This window comes from Eleutherodactylus coqui, chromosome 2 (genome assembly GCF_035609145.1).
Source record: "Eleutherodactylus coqui strain aEleCoq1 chromosome 2, aEleCoq1.hap1, whole genome shotgun sequence".
Lineage (NCBI taxonomy): Eukaryota > Metazoa > Chordata > Amphibia > Anura > Eleutherodactylidae > Eleutherodactylus > Eleutherodactylus coqui.
This window is the reverse complement of record NC_089838.1, coordinates 58,130,142-58,150,317: the sequence shown is the minus strand read 5'-3', so window position 1 is coordinate 58,150,317 and position 20,176 is coordinate 58,130,142. Positions and strand designations below refer to the sequence as shown.

Here is a 20,176-nt window from a genome sequence, read left to right as displayed (position 1 = left end):
GCTATTTTTTGTGCAGTATTGCCGTGATCTTTTCGGGCGCCTATACTGCGCTAAAACAATGCTTGTGTGAACGAGCCCAAACACATAGGTTCATTTACTTTTTTTACTTGTGCTGTGGATAATTACTCAATGTACCAATCAGACCACATTGTATTAATATCCGTGCAGAAATCTAGGTTATTCCAAAGGGTTCACTTACTTTCCCTTGTAGCTATATATAATAAAAAATTACAAGAAATACTTTCCGGAATTGTAGGGACTTTAGGAAAACATGAACTTCAGGTGCACCAATTGTTTTTTGGTAGACTCATTCTTTGCTAATTGATTCTTGATCCTAGCCCTAGGACTTAATATCTCTGAGACAAGAAAAAGGAAAGAAAAAATACTTCACTAATCACTTATGCCTGTCCAAGATCCAAGGTGGAGGGTACTGTTTTTCCAACTCTGTAATGAATTGAATTTGAAACCATTCCCAGTTTTCTTTGGAAATATAATGCTGGTTACACTGAGTATTGAAAAGTTGCCTTTTCGGAACTCATCAAGTCAGAGAATTAGGTATGAACTCAGTGAATGGCTTTTTATGATTCTATTCCCTATAACTACTTCACTCTAGTTATGCAATTTTTAGCCCTCAGCCATAAATATTTTAATTAGAATTAAGTACAAAATTTGATTAATTAAAGTTGGTATTGTGCAAATTACAGGGGTTTCCACATTTCCACTATTGATGGCCAATCCTTAGGAAAGGTCATCAATAGTAGATCAGCTAGGGTCCACCATCTGGAACCCCTGCTGATCAGCTGTTTACTTCACTGGTGCTCTAGTGTATAGAGGTAATGTATTACCGGAAACCTACAGCTCCATTCCTCCTGCACTGACTTGGAATGGTATTGCAGACCAAGTTCCTACTAAAGTGAATGGGAATTGTGTGCAAGAAACTGTATGTTTCTAACAAATTTACACCATGCACTAAAGCACCAGCCCTGCAAGCAAATGATTACTTGGAATCCATCACCTGGAATCCTCTCCCATCGGCTGTGCTGGTTCTCTCATGTACAAAGTGCTCTAGTGATGCTAGAAACACACTGTTCCTGCTGCAGTGGGCTGGAATGGCATTGCAGACAAAGTTTCCATTGCCGTAAATGAGAACAGCATGCATGGAGCTGTGTATTTCCAACAAGACATCAGCACCGTACAGTAGAGCACCAGCCCAGTAAACAGCTGACCAACAGGGGTCCAAGGTGGTGGACCTTAGCCAATCTACTATTTATGACCAATCCTTTGGATAGACCATCAGCAGTTACAAAACTTGAAAACTCCTTTAAGGCTATGGGAACATACATTTAGGTTATATACAGAGAGATCCGGCTCATTACTACCATTTGTCCTGCAAATCGAATGTATGGCAAGTAGTATCTTCCCACAGCGATTACAGCTGATCACTGAGAGTTCCAGAAACTGGACCTAGATCAACAGACCTGCTTAAAGGGGTCCACTGCTACCGATTGCTTGATCCTTTAGCCCGCTGACAGTGCTGCCAAGCCAGATGTCCACAATGGGCTCAAAGCTAGAAGTGTAATAGAAGGCATTGCTCCCATTGAAATCTATGGGAGCGATGCCTTTCATTACACTACGGCTCCAACACCAATGTGGACGTCTGGCTTGGCTGCACAGACAGTGGGCTCAAAGATCAGACAATTGACAGGGATCCCAAGCGGTGGACCTATTCTGAGGTTAGATCATCAATAGTGAATTAGCGGAAAACTCATTTTAATTACAAAAAGGGGGGTGTTAAATAAGACAACCCCTTTACGTAAATAAATTTATACATTTTAGTGCATTGGAACTCTGGGGAGGCACATTACAATATGCCGAATGGACCTAATCACCTCTTTATTTGACAGCTCCCAAATGTTCAATGCCTGGAAGCTGGCACAAACACTCAAAGACTGATATTTTGTTACCTAACTGACCAGAAATTTTGGGAACATCCAGTCCCATATTGCTATGTGGCATTCTTGCACCTTCTGAAGCAATGCACTCAGCTATTTAACTCTCAGAGATGCCATGTGTCTGGTAAGAGAGTTGCACACAGAGATGGTCCTTTCATTATATCAAAATAGGAACTGGAGGTAGGACGAACAATTTCTAGTGAAGAGTGGTTGTGCATTTTCTGCTACATAGCAATGTAGTTGATAAGGTTTAAAGAGCACTCAGATTTATCATGTCCAACCTATAATCCTACTGTGTTGATCAGGTTGAAGGCAAAAATAATTCTCATTCTCATTTTTAATAAGTTCAGCGTTACATATGAGAATTTTTTTTTGAAATGTCATACTTGTTTAGTTAAAAAAGGTATCCAGGAAGGTAAAATCCTTACACAGACTTGCGTGTATGAGTCTCCACTTCCAAACTAATTCTGACTCTGGGTCACATGGTATGGCTACTTTATATGCTGTAGTCATTGCCACCCTAACAATCAAGTCAGCTGTCATGTTACTGCCAGCACACTGTCATGTCTCTGCCAGCACACCTTTGCTACTGTGGGTTTTATCCTGACTAGCTAGGGTTAATATCTCCTGTGCTTTCTAGTTCAGGTTAATTAGCTCTGCAGCTGTTAGCTGAGGTAGTGACTGGTGATTGACAGTTCTGTTAGCCAATCAGTTTCTTCCCACTCATTATATAACCTAGCTCTTCGTGGCTGGGAGTTTCAGTTATTTTTCAGTGTTCCTGGTCTAGTCAGCTTGGCTCCGGTGTTCTGGTTTGTCCTCTGTGTATCTGTTTATCTTGCATTTTGTGTTCTCATCTTTTATTTATTGTCAGTCTCCATTTGTCCCTGGTTTTCTGTCCTCTGGTTCCTCTTCGAACTTAGACTGGCCCTCAGGGAATTAGTAGGGTCGTCCCTTTCGGGACGAGTCTTACGCTTCAAGATGATTCTGTCTGAGGGGTTCAGATTGCCCTGCTCTAATCGTTACCTCCCATTTCTGTCTGCTTCTGCGTCTAGCCACCTGTGTAGCAAGCTAGCACTTCAGTCCTGACTGCTCCAATGCCAAATCTCCACATGGTTTTGTCAGCAGTCCCGGACAAACGTAACATCAGCCCCTTCCTTCTCTGTTTCTTTATCGTCTGGTGCAGAGAAGGGGGCTGGTTTAGTTGTAAAAATGAACAAATGAACCAGACACCCAGCCCCCTGAATGACGTGATGGCCACAGACGGGCTATACCATATGATCTGATGCCAGAACTGGGCTGGAAGTGAAGGTTCTGACACCACAGGTGCAAGTAAGAATATTACTTCCTTGGACAACCCCCTTTAATCTTTTGTCCTTATCTTCAGAGTGACAAGGTGTTTTTAAAACTGCATATTTTGCAATGGTATTCATGGATGGATGACACTTATGCCTTGATTTATTATGTGTATTATGTTGCATCCTATTTTCTTCCGTAAGATCTGTGCTATTTTGGAATATTGGTCACTGTCGGATTCCAGCTGGTGATTTGTTTACATTATTTATTATATACAGCCTACGGTGTTTTATTGAAGCATATCTAATTTACGTGACACATGAGGTATGGTGTAGGCCCAAAACAGCTAACTTTAGGGCAGTTAAATCTTATATAGAACAACTGATATAGTTGCTTCCCACCAACCCCCAGAGTTCAAATATATAGTACCAGAAGAGTGAATGGTTTTTTATATTTCTTGTCCATGAAACTAAGGGCTCGTGCACAGGGCCTGAACAACACAGAACGGTGGCCAAATGGTTCCATAGTATGGAGATATTTGGCCTTGATTTGCTGTCATAAAGCCTTCATCAGGTGCCGCATGTGCAGAGTTACTGTTGTCTAGAAGCAAAGCTTCTGCAAGTGAATGTCTCTATTCTCCTCACATATGAATCTAAAGGAGAATGCAGTGATTTTCTTTTCTTTGCCTTCATTCTGAATGGACATTAAGAAATGGAAGCTTAAATGCCTAAACCACAAGTTAGGGAAGATTTGTTGGTAAGATATTTTAGGGTTTTTACATAGTTGCCAAATACTAAAAAGCAGAGCAATGTGCCATCATTCAATCACCATGCAGTTTCTGCCAAGAGCTGTGATAGTATCAGCACATAGAGTTTTCCTTAAAAGTTAACAGCAGTTAAGATTCACTCTAATGAGCAACATACTGATGTAAGTCAGTTGAACATAGTTCCTACTGTAGTTGATGGTCCAAAAATCTTGGCAACGCCAATTAAATGACTTCTGCTTGATTGACGCTACAGGAAACTTATAGCGTTAAATACAGTCTCATAATCATTAATGAGTCACCTTTTGTCTACGTTTCCTTCTGAAAAACAAAAAATGAGCCATAGACGATTGAACTTCTCCCCCTTTTCTCAACCATCTGTGGTCATATGCATACCGCATTTCCCTGAAAATAGGACCTACCCCGATAATAAGACCTACCCCAGTTTAGCCAATCGCAGTGCTCACTTTGCTAGAGGCGGGCTATTCAAAGCCACGTCACCAGAAAGAAGCCGAGATAGTAGACAGGGAGGACACTGCAGTTTGCCCCAGCTCCGCTGGAGACTATTAAGAGGCATCGGGACGCAGCAGACCAGGTGAGTATAAAGCCGCCCCCCCAAAAATAAGACACTGCATCTTTTGGGGCAAAAATTAATATGACAGTGTCTTATTTTCAGGGAAACACGGTAGCATGCAAGTATATTGTGTGCACACTGTAGGGCATGGATGGATCCAAAACGAAGGATGTTGCATTAAACTATATAGGCAGATTTTGGAAATTAAACTTGAAAGGCAGGCAATTTTTTCACGTGAAATTTTAAACCTCAATGCTGGCCAGATCTATAGATAGGTACTCTATCGTTTATGTAAGCACCATTTAGAGAAACCTATTGGAACTTTTTCAACTTTATAACTTGACCTCATAAGTCTTCCGAAAAAGTTACACCACTCTTACCCAATAAAAATCTTTTGGAACCCTAGATAAGTAACCTAACAATGTATTAGAAAACAGGAGCAGTTTTTAATTCTTTGTATTACATTTTTAGAAAATTTTAAGGTACACCATTACCTAAAAATCCTAAATCTCTATCCATTGCTTTTAGTACATAACTTTTTGAGTCTTGTTAACTGTTTTGGCTGCTGGCCACTACTGGTGGTGTCTCTCCTCATCTTTCCCTCCCACCAGTTGCTTCCAACAGCATTGTCTAAGGCCTCCCTTACACAAACGGTATAATGCAATGGGATATACCATCTATGTAAGGGAGGCCTTAGACAATCAAGCGGCTGACTGATAGGTCCTTTTGAAAGCAATGAGAATTGCTTTCAATTGGACCTATCAGTCAGCTGCTCGATCTCAGTGGTTTTGAGCGACGTGATTTTCGAGCAGTGTCTGTTCTATTTTTGATGTGGAGCGCTAAAAGCCGGCGTCAGTCGTAGTGAAAACGTGAGTAAAACACAATAAAGTGCCGCAATTTAAATTACAGCGCTTACTGCAACGCCTGTGTGAGGGAGGCCTTAATCTTCTGCACCAATGGTCCTGGCTGTTTTCTCTACCCATGGGGCATGCAAGCATGCTCAGTCTGCCTTTTAAAGAGCCAATGCATGCACCAAGTTTTTTTTATTCCCAATCTATTCAGTTACTTCCCTGAGTGCCTGAGCAATAAGGTTCGTAGTGATCCAAGAGAAGGTGTTTCAGTATCTGCTTGACTCTGTTTGACCTTCTGCCTGTTTACCCATGCTCTGCTTGTCCCAACCTCAGCCTAATTCTTAACTATAATTTACCTGATTACTACCTGCTCTAACCTTTTGCCTGTTTACCATACTACTGTAAGATTCCCTGACCTTCTACCTGTTTATCGTACAACTTCAAATATTCTGCATGGCCTGACCTTTAGCTGGTCTTCCATACTACATGAGCGCCGTCAGTCCTGTCCTTGGCTTGCTAAGATAACTACATCCTTGCATGTCTCAGTACCACACTTCAGTGCCTTCTTCTGACCCAAGTCTGGCAGGTGGGCGGCTGCCTGTAGTATCACCAGTACAGGCAGCCATTTGGCAGCTGTGCAGGAGACATCTAATGCTACCCAGCAGTCCTGGCATTGACATAGTTTCTCACCACATGCGTAAAGGAAGAATTATTATTGCACTGCTGCCAGCATCACAACGAAAGAATGCAGAGGTGAGCAGGAAACTGGTTAACATTTTTGGGCCACCCACCGTCCAGACTTTGGGCCTGGACAGTGATGGTTGAATTATTTTTTGGCATTCTTACTCCTGTAGTCTGCTGTTGCTGCTCATTGCCTCACAGTGAGGTAGGACGCAAATCATTTCTTTGTTTCTGCCTAATCTGGTCTGGGGTCTGTATTTGGGGTGGGGGGTTTGATCTAATGTATGTATTCAGGGGTAAGTCTAGGTTAGAGCTTGTATTGAGAGGTTGTCTGTTCTGGAGTTTATATATAGGGAGAAGGTAAGATACAGAGTATGGCTTGGGCTCTGTATTTAAGAGGGCTCTATATAATGGGGTCCGTATTTAGTGATCTAGAACTGTAAATATACAGCGTTTGGTCCTGGCCTTTAAACCTATGCTATCGTAAATATACGATGTAAGTTTAAAGCTCCTACTAATTAGCAGGAGCAGGTAAGGTGCTTGACTATATACTACAGCCAGGATTCTGCTGTAATGGCCTCTGTTCCCAATCGTTTAACTCCTGCATTCTGCTATCAGTAGCAATCACAGCATGTAAGTGGATGATCATCAGCACCCCACAATGTGATCACGAGGTGTTGATGGGTTCTCATGGTAGCTGGAGGCCTATCAGACCCTGCCTCTGTCATAGGCACAGTATACTGCATTGCAGAAACAATACTGTGTTGTATCCTAAAATTGAACAATCACATCTTCAAATTCCCGTGAGGTACTCAAAAAATTGCATAAAAAGGTTAGTAATCCGGTGTACAATAAAACACATTTTAAATTAGAAAAAAAAAGGAAAATGCACCTGAACAATTAAAAAAATATTTAGCAATTTATCCCACAAGGTGAACAATGTAAAAAAAATAAGTAAAAAGGTCAAATTTGCTACTTTTCATCCATCTGCAATAAAAACTTTAGAAACCAAAAAGTCGCATGCACCCGAAAATGGTGTCAATGAAAACTACCATTCTTCCCGCAAAAAACAATACCTCACGTAGCTTCATGGGTGGAAAATTAAAAAGGTTATGGGTCTTGGGATGCGGCGATGCATATTCAATTTTTATTGTATAAAACTAGTAAAAAAAATAAACTACTTAAATTTGTTATCACTAATTGTATTGCGCCATTGAATGAAGGCAAAAGGTTACATATTGAACAACGTGAAAAAACCTAAGGAAAAAAATCTGAGAATTGTAGATCAAAATGGTACCAATGAAAACTGCAGGTTGTCCCACAAAAAATAAGTTCTTTCACCGCTCTGATGAAAAAATAAAAGTCTAAAAATGCAGCAACAGAAAAACAATTTTTTGTGTGTTTAAGGGTGGATTCAGACGACCGTGTATCGGCTCGGTTTTCACGCCGAGCTGATATACGGTGTCCTCATGTGCAGGGGGGATGGAAGAGCCAGGAGCAGGAACTGAGCTCCCGCCCCCTGTATGCCTCCTCTCCACCCCTCTCCGCCCCTCTGCACTATTTGCAATGAAAGAAGGCGTGGCAGGGGTGGGGCTAAGTTACGAGAATTAGCCCCGCCCCATGTCCCGCCTCTCCTCATTCCAAATAGTGCAGAGGGGCGGAGAGGAGGCAGAGAGGGGGCGGGAGCTCAGAGCACACTCCTGGCTCTTCCAGCCTCCCCTACCCTGCAGAGAGAGACGACTTATATCGGTTGGGCGTGAAAACCCAGCCGATATACGTTTGTCTGAATCCAGCCTTATTGTGCAAAAGTAGTAACACGTATATAAGAAAAAAAAAACTTTCGCTACCGTTATCGTGTTGATTCAGAAAACAAAGTCGTCATGTTTTTTTTAATTTTACTGCATGGTGAACACCGCTAAAAGAAAAGCCGAAACTTAATGGTGGAAATTCTATTATGTTTTTTTATTTTATATCCCCGCACAAAAAAAATTTGTAGAAGTTTAACACACAAGACATGCCCGCAAAGTGGTGCCATTAAAAACTACAGCTTGTTCTGCAAAAGGCAAGCGCTCATATAGCTATGTCAACAGAAAAATTAAAAAGTTATGGCAATATGACAATAAAAAAACATAGGGGAATCCTGTACTGAGCAGGAGATTGGACCTGATGACCCTGGCGGTCCCTTCCAACTCTACCATTCTATGATTCTAATTCCAAAAAGAACTTTTTGATGGGCGAGCTTACACCTAGCGGCTACAGGGCTACTGTGAGGTGGACAAAATCCATGCTGACTTGTGTTTTTGCCACAGATTGGTCCAATGTTCAAATTCATTAGTAATGCCTGTGCATTTAGTGAGTAATCCTGCTGTTTAAATACAAAGCCACACAGCCATTAATATTCAGCTTGAAACCTGCATAAACATCAGCACCTGTGAGCCCCATAAACTGTGGGAGGCATGCAGCAGTGGGGAACACCAAAGAGGGTAAGTATAAGGGTTCCCACACACTTGCGTTTGCGTTTTTTGTTAACGCGATTGTCAATCGGACTTTCTAGTGTTAAAAACGCAACGCAATGTTTTTGGTGCATTGCGTTGAATTGTGTTTTTAACATTAGAAAGTCCCAAAAGACGCAAACTCAAGTGTGTGGGAGCCCTAAGACCGGCGTCACACATGATAAAATTGTTGCAGGCATTCCACAACAGAATACCTGCAGTAATTACTTTAGTTTAAATCCTCTGTGGCTAAATCTGCACCATTTAGGAATAGACATGTTGCGGGTTCCTTGTGGAAAATTTCTGCATTATGTGAAAAGAGATTTCTGAAATCTCCTGCACATGGCTTGTACAGTAAAGTCTGTGGAATTTCCATTGCAAAATCCGCTGTTGAAATTCCGCAACGTTTATGGCCCGTGCAAAGCAGGTCTGAGACTTACATTACTGGATGCAGTTCTTTAGTAACTGCGAGCACATAACTTTAATGTACAGGGCTCATAGATGCTGACAGATGAGCTTTCAATCCGCATAACAGCACAGTTTTGGGCTGTGCTATGGCCACTACTTGTGAATTTAGCCTCCACAGGATATTCCATGAATGTCACCTCTGGGATTCTCAGCTATGGTGAGAAGTGAGATCTACTTCCCTGTCAACTGCATTCTCCACATACTTTAATGGAGAAATAACTGCAAGCAAGAGCAGCCACTTTTCGGTTGACGTATATGACAAATGTGGTGGCGAATGGGGGTCTGGTAATATTTGGATGTAGCTGTACAGTGGGCACCCAGAATGAATTTATTTTTGGTGGGTTTCAAGCACCCCAGTTCAACACTGCTACTACTTCTACCGAAATGACCTGGAGGTTGCCTGCAGTGAAAACTAGATCCCTCTAAAACAAAAAAAGGGGTTAAGGGATGAAAACCAGGGATGACTTAGAGCTGTCCTCAGGAGTTGCCCTAAGTCAAATCAGTCAGTGGCACAACAGGTCCACACCCTCTGTGCTATACTAATGTCTTTAAACCTGTACAGCAAGAAAAAGTTATGTATTTTTAATATCTATGGCATTTTTGTTATATAAAAAGTCCTAAACCGTTATGGTTTCTGCTTCTTTTCCCAAAAATATTTAAGGCATGTGTCAAAATGGTTCAGATTTACACATGTTACAAGAATAACTTTAAGGCCCAATGTCCACGAACGAAATGAAATTACTAAAACCCCGCAGCTCTCCCGCAAGTGTAATCTGCGCCCATACGGAATCATTGGACACCCGCAGGTAATTAAATACCTGCGGATGTCATTTTTCCCTGGCACGCAGATCACACGTGTGCGACATGCTCCATTTCGTGCGGTTTTCCCGCATGGATGGCTCCCACGGCTTCCATTGAAGCCTATGGAAGCTGTCCGGTCCCGCTGCACACCCGCAGCTGTCACTGCGTCCGTGCCGCGGACCGCAGGAAAGCAGGAGTTCAAAAAAAAGTGTGCTCGGCATGAGCCGTGCTGTAGAAAGAAGATCTGGCCACGGCGGAGTGGAGACCCGCAGCGTCCAGAGAGGTAAGTATAATCGATTTCCTGGCCTCATGTCTGAGGGAAAGGAGGGATCCGCTGCAGGATTCTGCATGGAGAATCCATGCGGGCCCGAGTTTTCCCGTGGACTTGAGGCCTAAGACTGGGTTCACACAGGCCGGATTTGCCGCAGAGATTCCGTGCGGAGTTTCTGTGTGGCAAATCCGCCCACGGCTTCTAATCCCGGGATTGGCCAGCCATGTGGATGAGAGTTTGCTAAAATCCCGTCCACATAGGCGGCCAATCTGTCGGAGCAAAGCTGGGCTGAACCGGCGATGTGGCACGGAATTGACAGCCACAGCATGTCAATTCTTTTTTTCCCATTGCGGCCTTACTCCTCTTTATGGGGAGGGAAAGCTGCAACAGAATGTTGGCATCCGAATTGTTCCAAAATCCATGGCTGAATGCCGTGAGTTTTGAAGCTGCGGCTCTCCTGCGGAAATCTCACGGCTTTTCGGTGCAGCCAAGCTGCGAGACTTCTGTGGGATTTCCGTCCTGTGGGAACCCAGCCTAAAGTATGGATAAGTTTACTAAAATTTTTACATATTTACATACACATGATAAAAATCATTCATTGCGGTACGGGACGACATAATAATAGATAAAGCTATGAAATAATAGTTCTGACACTCTGATGGGTATAAGCAAACATATCCTTTATGTTACAATTTACTCATATAGTAATTTGCAACAGCTTTCATCTACTCTTCAGTGGCCTGGGGTGCTTAAATGGTGGAGAAGCATAAGGTAAGTATCTGTGCTATTTATAACAAGACCCACAAACACAGTTGACCCAGTCGATGGTTGATTCTGTGACAGAGTTCAAGGGGTCTGGATGGCTGTTCTGAAAGTAATAATATTACAAGTTGTAGGTACTACCATGTTTCCCCCAAAATAAGACCTACCATGATTTTCAGGGGGACTTGAAATATAACTCCTTCCCCCAAAATAAGCCCTAGCTACACTGCATGGGGGAAAAAAGCAATACTCACCTAGTAGACAGCGTTCGGGTCCCTCGTGCTGGGCTGTGGCACTGCTGCAGGCTTCCATGTAGTCCTGAATGCCAATATAGCATTTCTTCCTGGTAGCGAATGCTCTGATTGGTTCGAGCACCACATCAGCCAGTTGGAGCCGGCGCTCAATTAACCAATCATAGCCATTCAATGATGTCATTCAATGACCTCTGCTGATCAGCTATTAATTGGGCCAGTGCTTTCATGCACTGAGCTCATTTCTACAGGAAGCTGACAACTCCGTTCCCACTGCAGTGGCCATTCACTTCAATGGGAAATTTGTCTGTAAAACCAAGACCGGCCACTGCAGTGGGAACAGAGCTGTCTGCTTCCTGTAGAAGCCTGCTCAGTGCATGAGCGCAGCAGTCCAGCGAACAACTGATTTACTATTGATGACCTATCCTGAGAATAAGCTATCAGCAGTTTACAACTGGGCAACCCCTTTAAAAAGCGAGTTCTCATCAATACACCTTGACCTTTACATATAAAGGATAGTTTTTGGTTTTGTGCAGTGAGATTTCACCTCTTCAAACAAGGGGACAAAATTGACGACAAAATCTTTGTCCAAATCTATACTTTTCATTATTCTGGTGCGAATTTGGATGTGGATCTGCACAAAAATCTGCAATGCAAAATCTGTAAGAAGCAAGTTGTTGCCAATACACCTTATGTTTTATATATTCGGAACATTTTTTTTGTTTTGTTTACTGCAGATTTAGCTTTTTCACACATATAGATCTTGCCCTGGATTTTGTTGCGGATTTGGATGCACAGTCAAAATCTGTAAGTTGTGAATTGTCATCAATACGCCTTACCTGGCTGGATTTTTTTCAGGGCATATACTTTTTGAGGGATGTACACACTTTTAGGGAGTTACACAGTTTTTGTACCTGGAGACTGTGAAGAATAAACTGTACATCAATGTAGAAGGTACCAATAACAGTCAGGCACTGGTGAACATAGAGGCCTAGTAGAGGAACTGGGCATGGGCGCACAAAGTTTTCATAGCTGCAGACAGTGAAAAATATACTGTACGTCCTCATAGAAGGTACCGAAACCAGGCAGAAACTGGTGAATATGCAGGTATAGTAACAGAATAGGGAACAATATGACATAAGTTGACTTTCATTGATATTCTGTAAATGTTTGCACTTCTATATACTTGCTTCATTCAATAAAAGTTGAGCCGCTTCCTATTTTTCTGTACTGCTGTCAACTTTTTCTCCATCTCCGGTTGACTTTTTGCTTTCCAGGGGTGGGGTTAAATGCTCTGAAGTGAACCTCTTAAAACCTGGCAAATTATATTCAGTTCAAATATGTTCACCTTTCATTCCTCACAGTCTGTCAGTCACTAAGGGTGTTATTCACACAGTCTATAAGATCCACACGTAACCTTTTCCAACACATTGTTTGTTATTGGAAAGGGGAGACCGTAGCTGGAACCTAGGGACCTTATTATATTCATTTGTAATAGAAGCGGGGGGCTTGAGATATTGTCTTTCACCCCACTAAGGAGCTTAAGTGGATGGAAGCCAGAATTCTCCTCTCTCCCCTCCAAACCCTTATTCATACCCCTATTTAAATTTGATGCTTTTCATGCTGTCTCTTGCTTCTATAATGAAGTCCAGCTGTGCCCTGCAATATCATCACTGTAGACCACCCGGAAAATATTGCATTTGGTTCACCCCCTTTACGGCAAAACAGTGTTGTGCAGGTGCCTTGTAAAGATAATGGTTACCCATCAAGCAGAGAGATCAGCTTATCCTTAGAGCATGGAGTGTTTTTTATTTTTAGTAAGATCTGTAGGACGTGATTGATTCACGATCCTGGAAACACAAAGTATTGACTCAGCGCTGCTCTCCATGGGAGCTCGGCCAGGTTCCCAAGAACATTTCTGTATGCATTTTTATCACTAGTGTGGAATGGCTTGGGGACTGAGGACAACATCAATGCTGCTACTTTTTCCATAAGTGTTTTCACAGTCTCTACTGTCTGTATTGTCTTTAAAGAGCAGTTCCTCCCTAAACACACTTACATTTGGATATCATCAGCACATATCTGTGAATATAGAATGTAAATGCTTTTTTCCCAGCTCTTGCTTAGGATTTGTAACAATGCCGGCTGGATGTTAGACGGCAGAACTGGACTTCACCTATAGGAGTCGCCTTTTTTGGTTACTAACAATGTTTCCCAGTACTCAGTCCCCAGGACTTAGGTAAGGGCAGACTTGTGTAACAAATGGTCTGTAGCGGTTTCAGACACAAGGCTGGAGCCTCGGGTGTAATGGCTGCAGGTCCGGAGAGTAGTCAAAGATAAGCCTGAAGTCAGAAATGGGGGGGGGTGTCTCAGTTTGCAGTGCAATGGATGAAGCGGGTAGCGTAGGCAGACAGGAAGCCAGAAGTCAGTATCAGAAGGTCTTGCAGAAATAGCGGAGGAGCAGGCAACGTGGAGCTTGATCAAACAGTATTGTGAAGTAGATTAATCACGCGCTGGTGCACTTGGCAAGGTCAGGCTTTTATAATGAGCCCAATCAGAGACAGAGATGGGGTCTGGACCAGAAGGCAGGAACTTAATCACCAGGTTCATGGAACAAGGCTGATTGTAATACAAGGGTGCTGTCCATAGACTGGATAGCTCAGAAGTGAGAGCTGCTAACTGGAGGGCAGGAGGACCCCTGTTCGATAGGCATGGGCCTTCATTAGTTCATTCATCTGCCCTGACATGGGCAGATGACTGAACAAATATAGGCAGCACATATCAATAGTAGTAGGAAATGCAAAAAATAAGAACTCACCAATAGATTACAGGAACACGGTGGTGAAAGCAATCATATGATGACACGAAGAGATGATGATGATGATTGTAGTCAGAAGATGGAGCTAATTGGTTGATGGAAAGAGAAATAAAAACCTTATATTGCCTAACATAATCTATCCCTGAACCTAACAGTCACCATTGTCCCTGAGTAACCCTAAGATATCTGAAACACTATCCCTGATACACACTGAGCCAAGAAAGCCAAACTGAACAAAAATTAACTAAGAAACAAGATAAGGCAGATACAAAAAAACTAACAAAAATATACACAGGCTAGGAACTAGGACTGAACTAGAAAACCACCATCTTATGCTATGACCAGCAACACATTGCAGAAGCCAGAAAGAGGCTAACTAATGAGAAACTCCTCCCAAAAGGAGGCTTGGTTGCAGCAACATAGTCAGCTGACCCACTGTAATGGATCAGCTGCGGGACAGTGGCAGCAACTGCCCAACGACAAATTAGAACACAGGAAGTAATGCAGCAGGGGAATTTCTGGTGATCGTAATAGGATTTTGAAGACTATAAAACCATTTCAAACCTCAGGAAAGAACTGTGACAATCATTCTAGGAGCCACAAAATTGGCTTCCAGGGCGTCTTTCTGTTTAAGAAATTACAAACTAAGTAAAGCTGGACATGCACTCTAAAAGCTGTTGACCAAATGCTTGTTCAACCGACAGCTGTTCCTCCCAACTCCACCATATGTCTGCTCAAATCTGTCGAGAGTGCATGTATATTTCAGTGGAGAGAGGGACATAACGGGGACAGACCTTACAGTGGCCCTTCTCCGACAGCGCATTTAAGGTCTATCATACCCAATCCTACTTTTCCCCAACTTCTGCCATCAGAAGAGTAGAGAGACGCCCACAAACAATAGATAGCTTCACTGAAATTTGCAGGTTCTGCAACTTTCAACTGTGCATGAGTACCATACTAGATAACTTGAAAGGTAACCTGTAACGTTGATTTTACATGTTCGAAAATCCATTTGCATTCAAAGCGGTACAATTACCAGAGCGGATTATGCAGCAAAGAAGGCACATATAGGTAATAAAGTAGGCTATATCTATTTCTCTACAATGTGGCTTCATGGCATAAAAATCAGTTGAACATGTAAAATTGAGGTGACAGGTTCCGTTTAAGCAACTTTAGCTGTGTGCAGATGAAACCCCCAATAGATCCACTGTATTAAAATTGCTTCACCTTGTAAAGGAACTAGCAAAACTGCTATCAGCTGCTAAATAACCCTCTATAGACTGCCCTTCCCCAATGCTAACATTTGGTTTTCTCACACATCTAATGGAGTCCGCGCTCAATTTTTCTCTTTAAACACAAGGCAGTAGTTAATCAGTAGAAGACAAAAAATCCTCCTGCGCTCTTTGTTTGGGGCTTTTTGCAATCCGAAATAGGGACTTCCAAATCACCAAAATATACAGTAAAGTATATTTTATTTATACAAAAAGGACTATAACAGTCTTGCAACGCGTTTCGACGCTATTCAGAGCGTCTTTTTCAAGCATGACATAACACAATCTTAGTTGCTTTATATAGAGTCACTTACTTTTCCTCCATGTGCGGAGTCCAGGGCTCGCGGCATGGGACGCCGGTCTCGTCGCTGCTGACGTAACCATTCAAGCGACGGCAGTTTTGATATGACGGCTCTAGTGAATGAAGTTACGCTATTGGCGTAGCTACGTTAAAAACTTACGTAGTTTGCGTAACTCCGTCCCTATGCGCTGGGCTCCGGACTCCGGAGCCCAGCGCATAGGGACGGAGTTACGCAAACTACGTAAGTTTTTAACGTAGCTACGCCAATAGCGTAACTTCATTCACTAGAGCCGTCATATCAAAACTGCCGTCGCTTGAATGGTTACGTCAGCAGCGACGAGACCGGCGTCCCATGCCGCGAGCCCTGGACTCCGCACATGGAGGAAAAGTAAGTGACTCTATATAAAGCAACTAAGATTGTGTTATGTCATGCTTGAAAAAGACGCTCTGAATAGCGTCGAAACGCGTTGCAAGACTGTTATAGTCCTTTTTGTATAAATAAAATATACTTTACTGTATATTTTGGTGATTTGGAAGTCCCTATTTCGGATTGCAAAAAGCCCCAAACAAAGAGCGCAGGAGGATTTTTTGTCTTCTACTGATTGTATTTTCCCCATTGTGGGGTGTTATCACCCACTGGGGTTTTTTCCTACTGCTGCATCTCCTTTAAGGATCACTGGGGATCCTTTTTTTGCAAGAAGAAAACAGCTTTATTTCTACAGGCAAACGGGGATCATCGGTGCAAGCGGGTTCTTTGCGTTCACGAAGAATCCCGCTGTGCACCAGGTGAGTAAAAATCCCCTTTACTTCGGTTCATTTGTGTGGTGGCGCGGATCTATATTTGTGAAGGCAGTAGTTAAAGGAGAAATAAAGGGGGCATATGGGACTTTTAAACAGCTAAATTATGCGAAGTTCTACATTTCTATATAAAGTCTTCTCACGTTTTGCTTCCTAGGGGGCAGTGGCCTCTGCAGTGGATATGGCCTGAAGGCATTGTAGAATCCAAGGAGAATGACAAGGACTCAGAAGTAATTGTGATAGCCAATGGCACCCGTATTGTTACAGTGGAGGAATGTGAAGGAACAACAAGCAAGCCATACTGCAAGATCTTCAGAATTATAAGTTCCCGGGCTAATGACTCTGGCACTTACTGTTGCCACTACAGATACATTAACACCAAGGTGAAGGGTGCCACTGCCGTCAGCACCCATGTCTTTGTGAGAGGTGAGATGACAGTAATGGATAGTACTTTGAGGCTTCATTTTGAGAATAAGTCCTAGTATTGCTATTAAAATGTGAGTTGTAGTTGTATACCTTGTTTATTTCTCATTGGTACAGATGTGGGAAGTGTCAAATGATGTTGTGAGCTATGCTGTAACTCTATGCTATTAATGCAGCGTGCTGACCATACACTTAATGTTAGAATAGCATGCTGCCTTAATAGTAAAGAGCCTTTCAATTGGAGGGCTGGAGATTGCCGAGCGCTTAAACTCGGCTGTCTTATGGGAAGAGAGGTGAAAGGCCAGGTAAAAATATGGAGCTAATACCAACATTTGAAAACCTTGCTATTAGAAGTAGAAAGGAAGAACAAAGACAAAAAAATCAGAAGGAAAGTAGAGGAGCAAGAGACACCGATCACAAACTAAAATGTTTCTACACAAATGCACAGAGCATGGGAAATAAACAAGTAGAATTGGAGCTCCTAACTCAGGAAGAGAAATATGATGTCATAGGCATCACGGAAACTTGGTGGAATGATACAGATGATTAGAATACAAGGCTTGAAGGATACAACTTATTTAAAAGAAACAGACCTAAAAAAGGGGGAGGAGGTTTTGCATTGTATGCTAGGAAAACAAACATTCATCTCCACAGAGATTCAAGCTTCAGAGCATGGTAGTTCTGTAGAAACTGATTGGGTAAGAATACAAGGAGATAACAACAGAAAGGACACAATTAAAGGCATTTACTATAGGGCGCCTGAAGAAGAACCCTGCGTTGGTTCGGAAGCTCGCTATTATTACATCATGTATTTTTGTTAGCCATTAAAAGGTATCATATCTACAAGATTACGTTGTTTCTCTTGCTGAGAACAGTCACATTTTGCTCTACTGGCTAACACGGTACCAGATCTTTGTTTTCACTACCAAGCAATAAACATTAATCAATCAACCCTATGGCTTGGGGACTCTCAGACACTTCCTTGGCCTCACATGGAAAGACATATAAACCGAAATAGGTCTCTGGCATTGCTTCTTCAAGCTTCAATTCTCAATGTCACTAATCCGAACCTCCATCTATCCCTAGACATACAGTCCTTGTCTCCTCCTATGCTAACGTCACTTCAAGCCTGGAACATATACACTTACAAACTCATAAAATCTCCAGAGAGGAAATTTATGAAAACCCCACTGGATATACTTACCTGTTTTATCCCCAGTATCTCAATTGGGGGTTGGATCAGAAAAGGTATTAAATTTGTTACTGATCTCATGGAGGATCAAAAATTAAATTTCAAACACTCAAAGGAAAATTTGACCTCTCTACAAATGACTTTTATACATATTATCAGATCCAATCCTTTATAGATAAAAACCAAATAGGGAAATGTATGTTCTCGGCTGAACTGGTCTCAATTTTCTCCAGACCCCTTGTTGCCCAGAAGAATGTCACAAGGAAATGGTATAATACTCTATCAGGGGACATGGGAGAGTCAAAAAAGGTCCATTTACTTAATTGGGAAAAGGACATAGGAGAAAACTTTACAATACCGCAATGGCTGCTCTCCTTTGAATGGGTAAATAAAGCCACCCTAAACGCAAATGTCAAACAGGTCCACTATAAAATGCTTACAAGGTGGTATTACACCCCATCCAAATTAGCTAGGAGCTTCTCTGGTGTAAGCAATCAATGCTGGAGAGAGTGTGGAGGAGAAGGAAATTTATTTCACACTTTTTGGCAGTGCCCCCGGGTTCAACCCTACTGGAAAGAAGGTTTCCTAATGATCCATGAAGTAATCGATTTCAAGATCCCCCAAAACCCCAAATTAGCCTTATTATTGCTGGAATGTAATCTTGTACCACTTAAGTACAGGAGGTGGGTATGTCATTGTTTACTTGTGGCTAAACTAATAATTACTAGAAAATGGAAATCAAAAAGCCCTCCTAGCTCTAAAGAATTAATTGAAACAATTACAGATCATTACACATTCGAGAAAATTATTGCTAACAATAATAATGACTGTCATAAATTTGATTCCAGATGGAAGTTGTGGCTGCGCTTTCTAACAAAACAATGATTGTTTTAGTTTATTAGTTTAATTGTTTTGATACATCAAACATAAAATTTCCATATTTGAAAAAAGATTGGTAAGAAAATCAACAGCTTTTGAATAAAGACAAAAAAAACTCTTACTAATTTGTATTGATATTTACCGACTGTTTAATGGTATATGTCTGTAACATGTGGAAATAGAAAACCTAATAAAAATCATTTGGGGAAAAAAATAAAGAGAGGGGTGAATATCTAAAGAAGAATATAATGCGGTCTGCAGAAACTGTAGGGCAAGTGTCAGGCCTCCCTCACACAGGGCATTTTGTACAGTGTTTAGCGCTGCCTTTTCAGCCCCAGCTAAATGCTGTACAAGGCTCCCATTCATTTTAATGGGGCTGCTCACACAGGGCTGAAAACGCAGCGCCTTCCAACGCTGCGCTTTGACAGCAATGCATGTTCTATTTTTGGGCATTTTCAGCCCTGCGTCGCCCATTGAAATGAATGGGCAGCGGTTTCAGCACTGCTGAAAACGCGGCAACACTTGGTGCCGCGTTTTTGGCAGCGTTAACTGCTCACCGATTTTCGGGGGGAGGGCTTGCAATAGAAGCCCTACCCCGAAAATCAGTCCCAGCTAAGCTAGATAAAGAAAAAAAGAATATAATACTTACCTAGCCGCTGCAGTCCGGGTCGTGGCCGCTGGTCTCTGCCGCTGATCCGGGCTTCCCCTGCACTCACAAGTCTATTGCTGTAGGCAAGGTTTGAGAACCCCGCCTCCAGAAATAGAGTGCTGTGATTGATTGTCGGCGCTGGCTTGATGCCCAATCACAGCCCTTCATTGACTGTCTGAGCCAATCAGAGCTTGCTGGCACTGATTGGCTGAGACAGTCAATGAAGGGCTGTGATTGGGCATCGCGCGCCGACAACCAATCACAGCACTCTATTGCTGGAGGCGGGGTTCTTAAACCTGGCCTACGGCAATAGACTTGTGAGGGCAGGGGAAGCCCGGATCAGCGGCAGAGACCAGCGGCTGCGACCCGGACTGCAGCAGCTAGGTGAGTATTGCTTTCTTTTTTTCTTTTCAGCATCCTTGGCTGCGTTTTCAGCCGAGCTGAAAACGCAACCAAAACGCTGGTATAAAGTATGCCAGCGCTGCTGAAACCGGTTGGAATCTGCAGAAAACGCAGCGTTGAAAAACGCTGCGTTTCCGCAAACGCCCTGTGTGAGGAAGGCCTCAGAAAAGCTAAAGCTAATAATTAATTGATACTTGCAACAGGCCAAAACCAATAAGAAAGGATTTGGGGGGTATGTCAAAAGCAAAAGAAAAGTCAAAGATGCTATTGGATGCTTACAAGAT

At 42.5% G+C, this 20,176-nt stretch overlaps 1 protein-coding gene across 1 annotated transcript in view; it reads left to right on the top strand.

Moving 5' to 3' along the window:
• FLT4 (fms related receptor tyrosine kinase 4) overlaps nt 1-20,176 on the top strand; it is a 354,573-nt gene that overhangs the window by 189,676 nt on the left and 144,721 nt on the right. Inside the window, exon 3 of the mRNA XM_066591022.1 lies at nt 16,505-16,773. Within this exon, the coding sequence (XP_066447119.1) occupies nt 16,505-16,773 (269 nt within the window). The remainder of the gene's footprint in view (nt 1-16,504; nt 16,774-20,176) is intronic.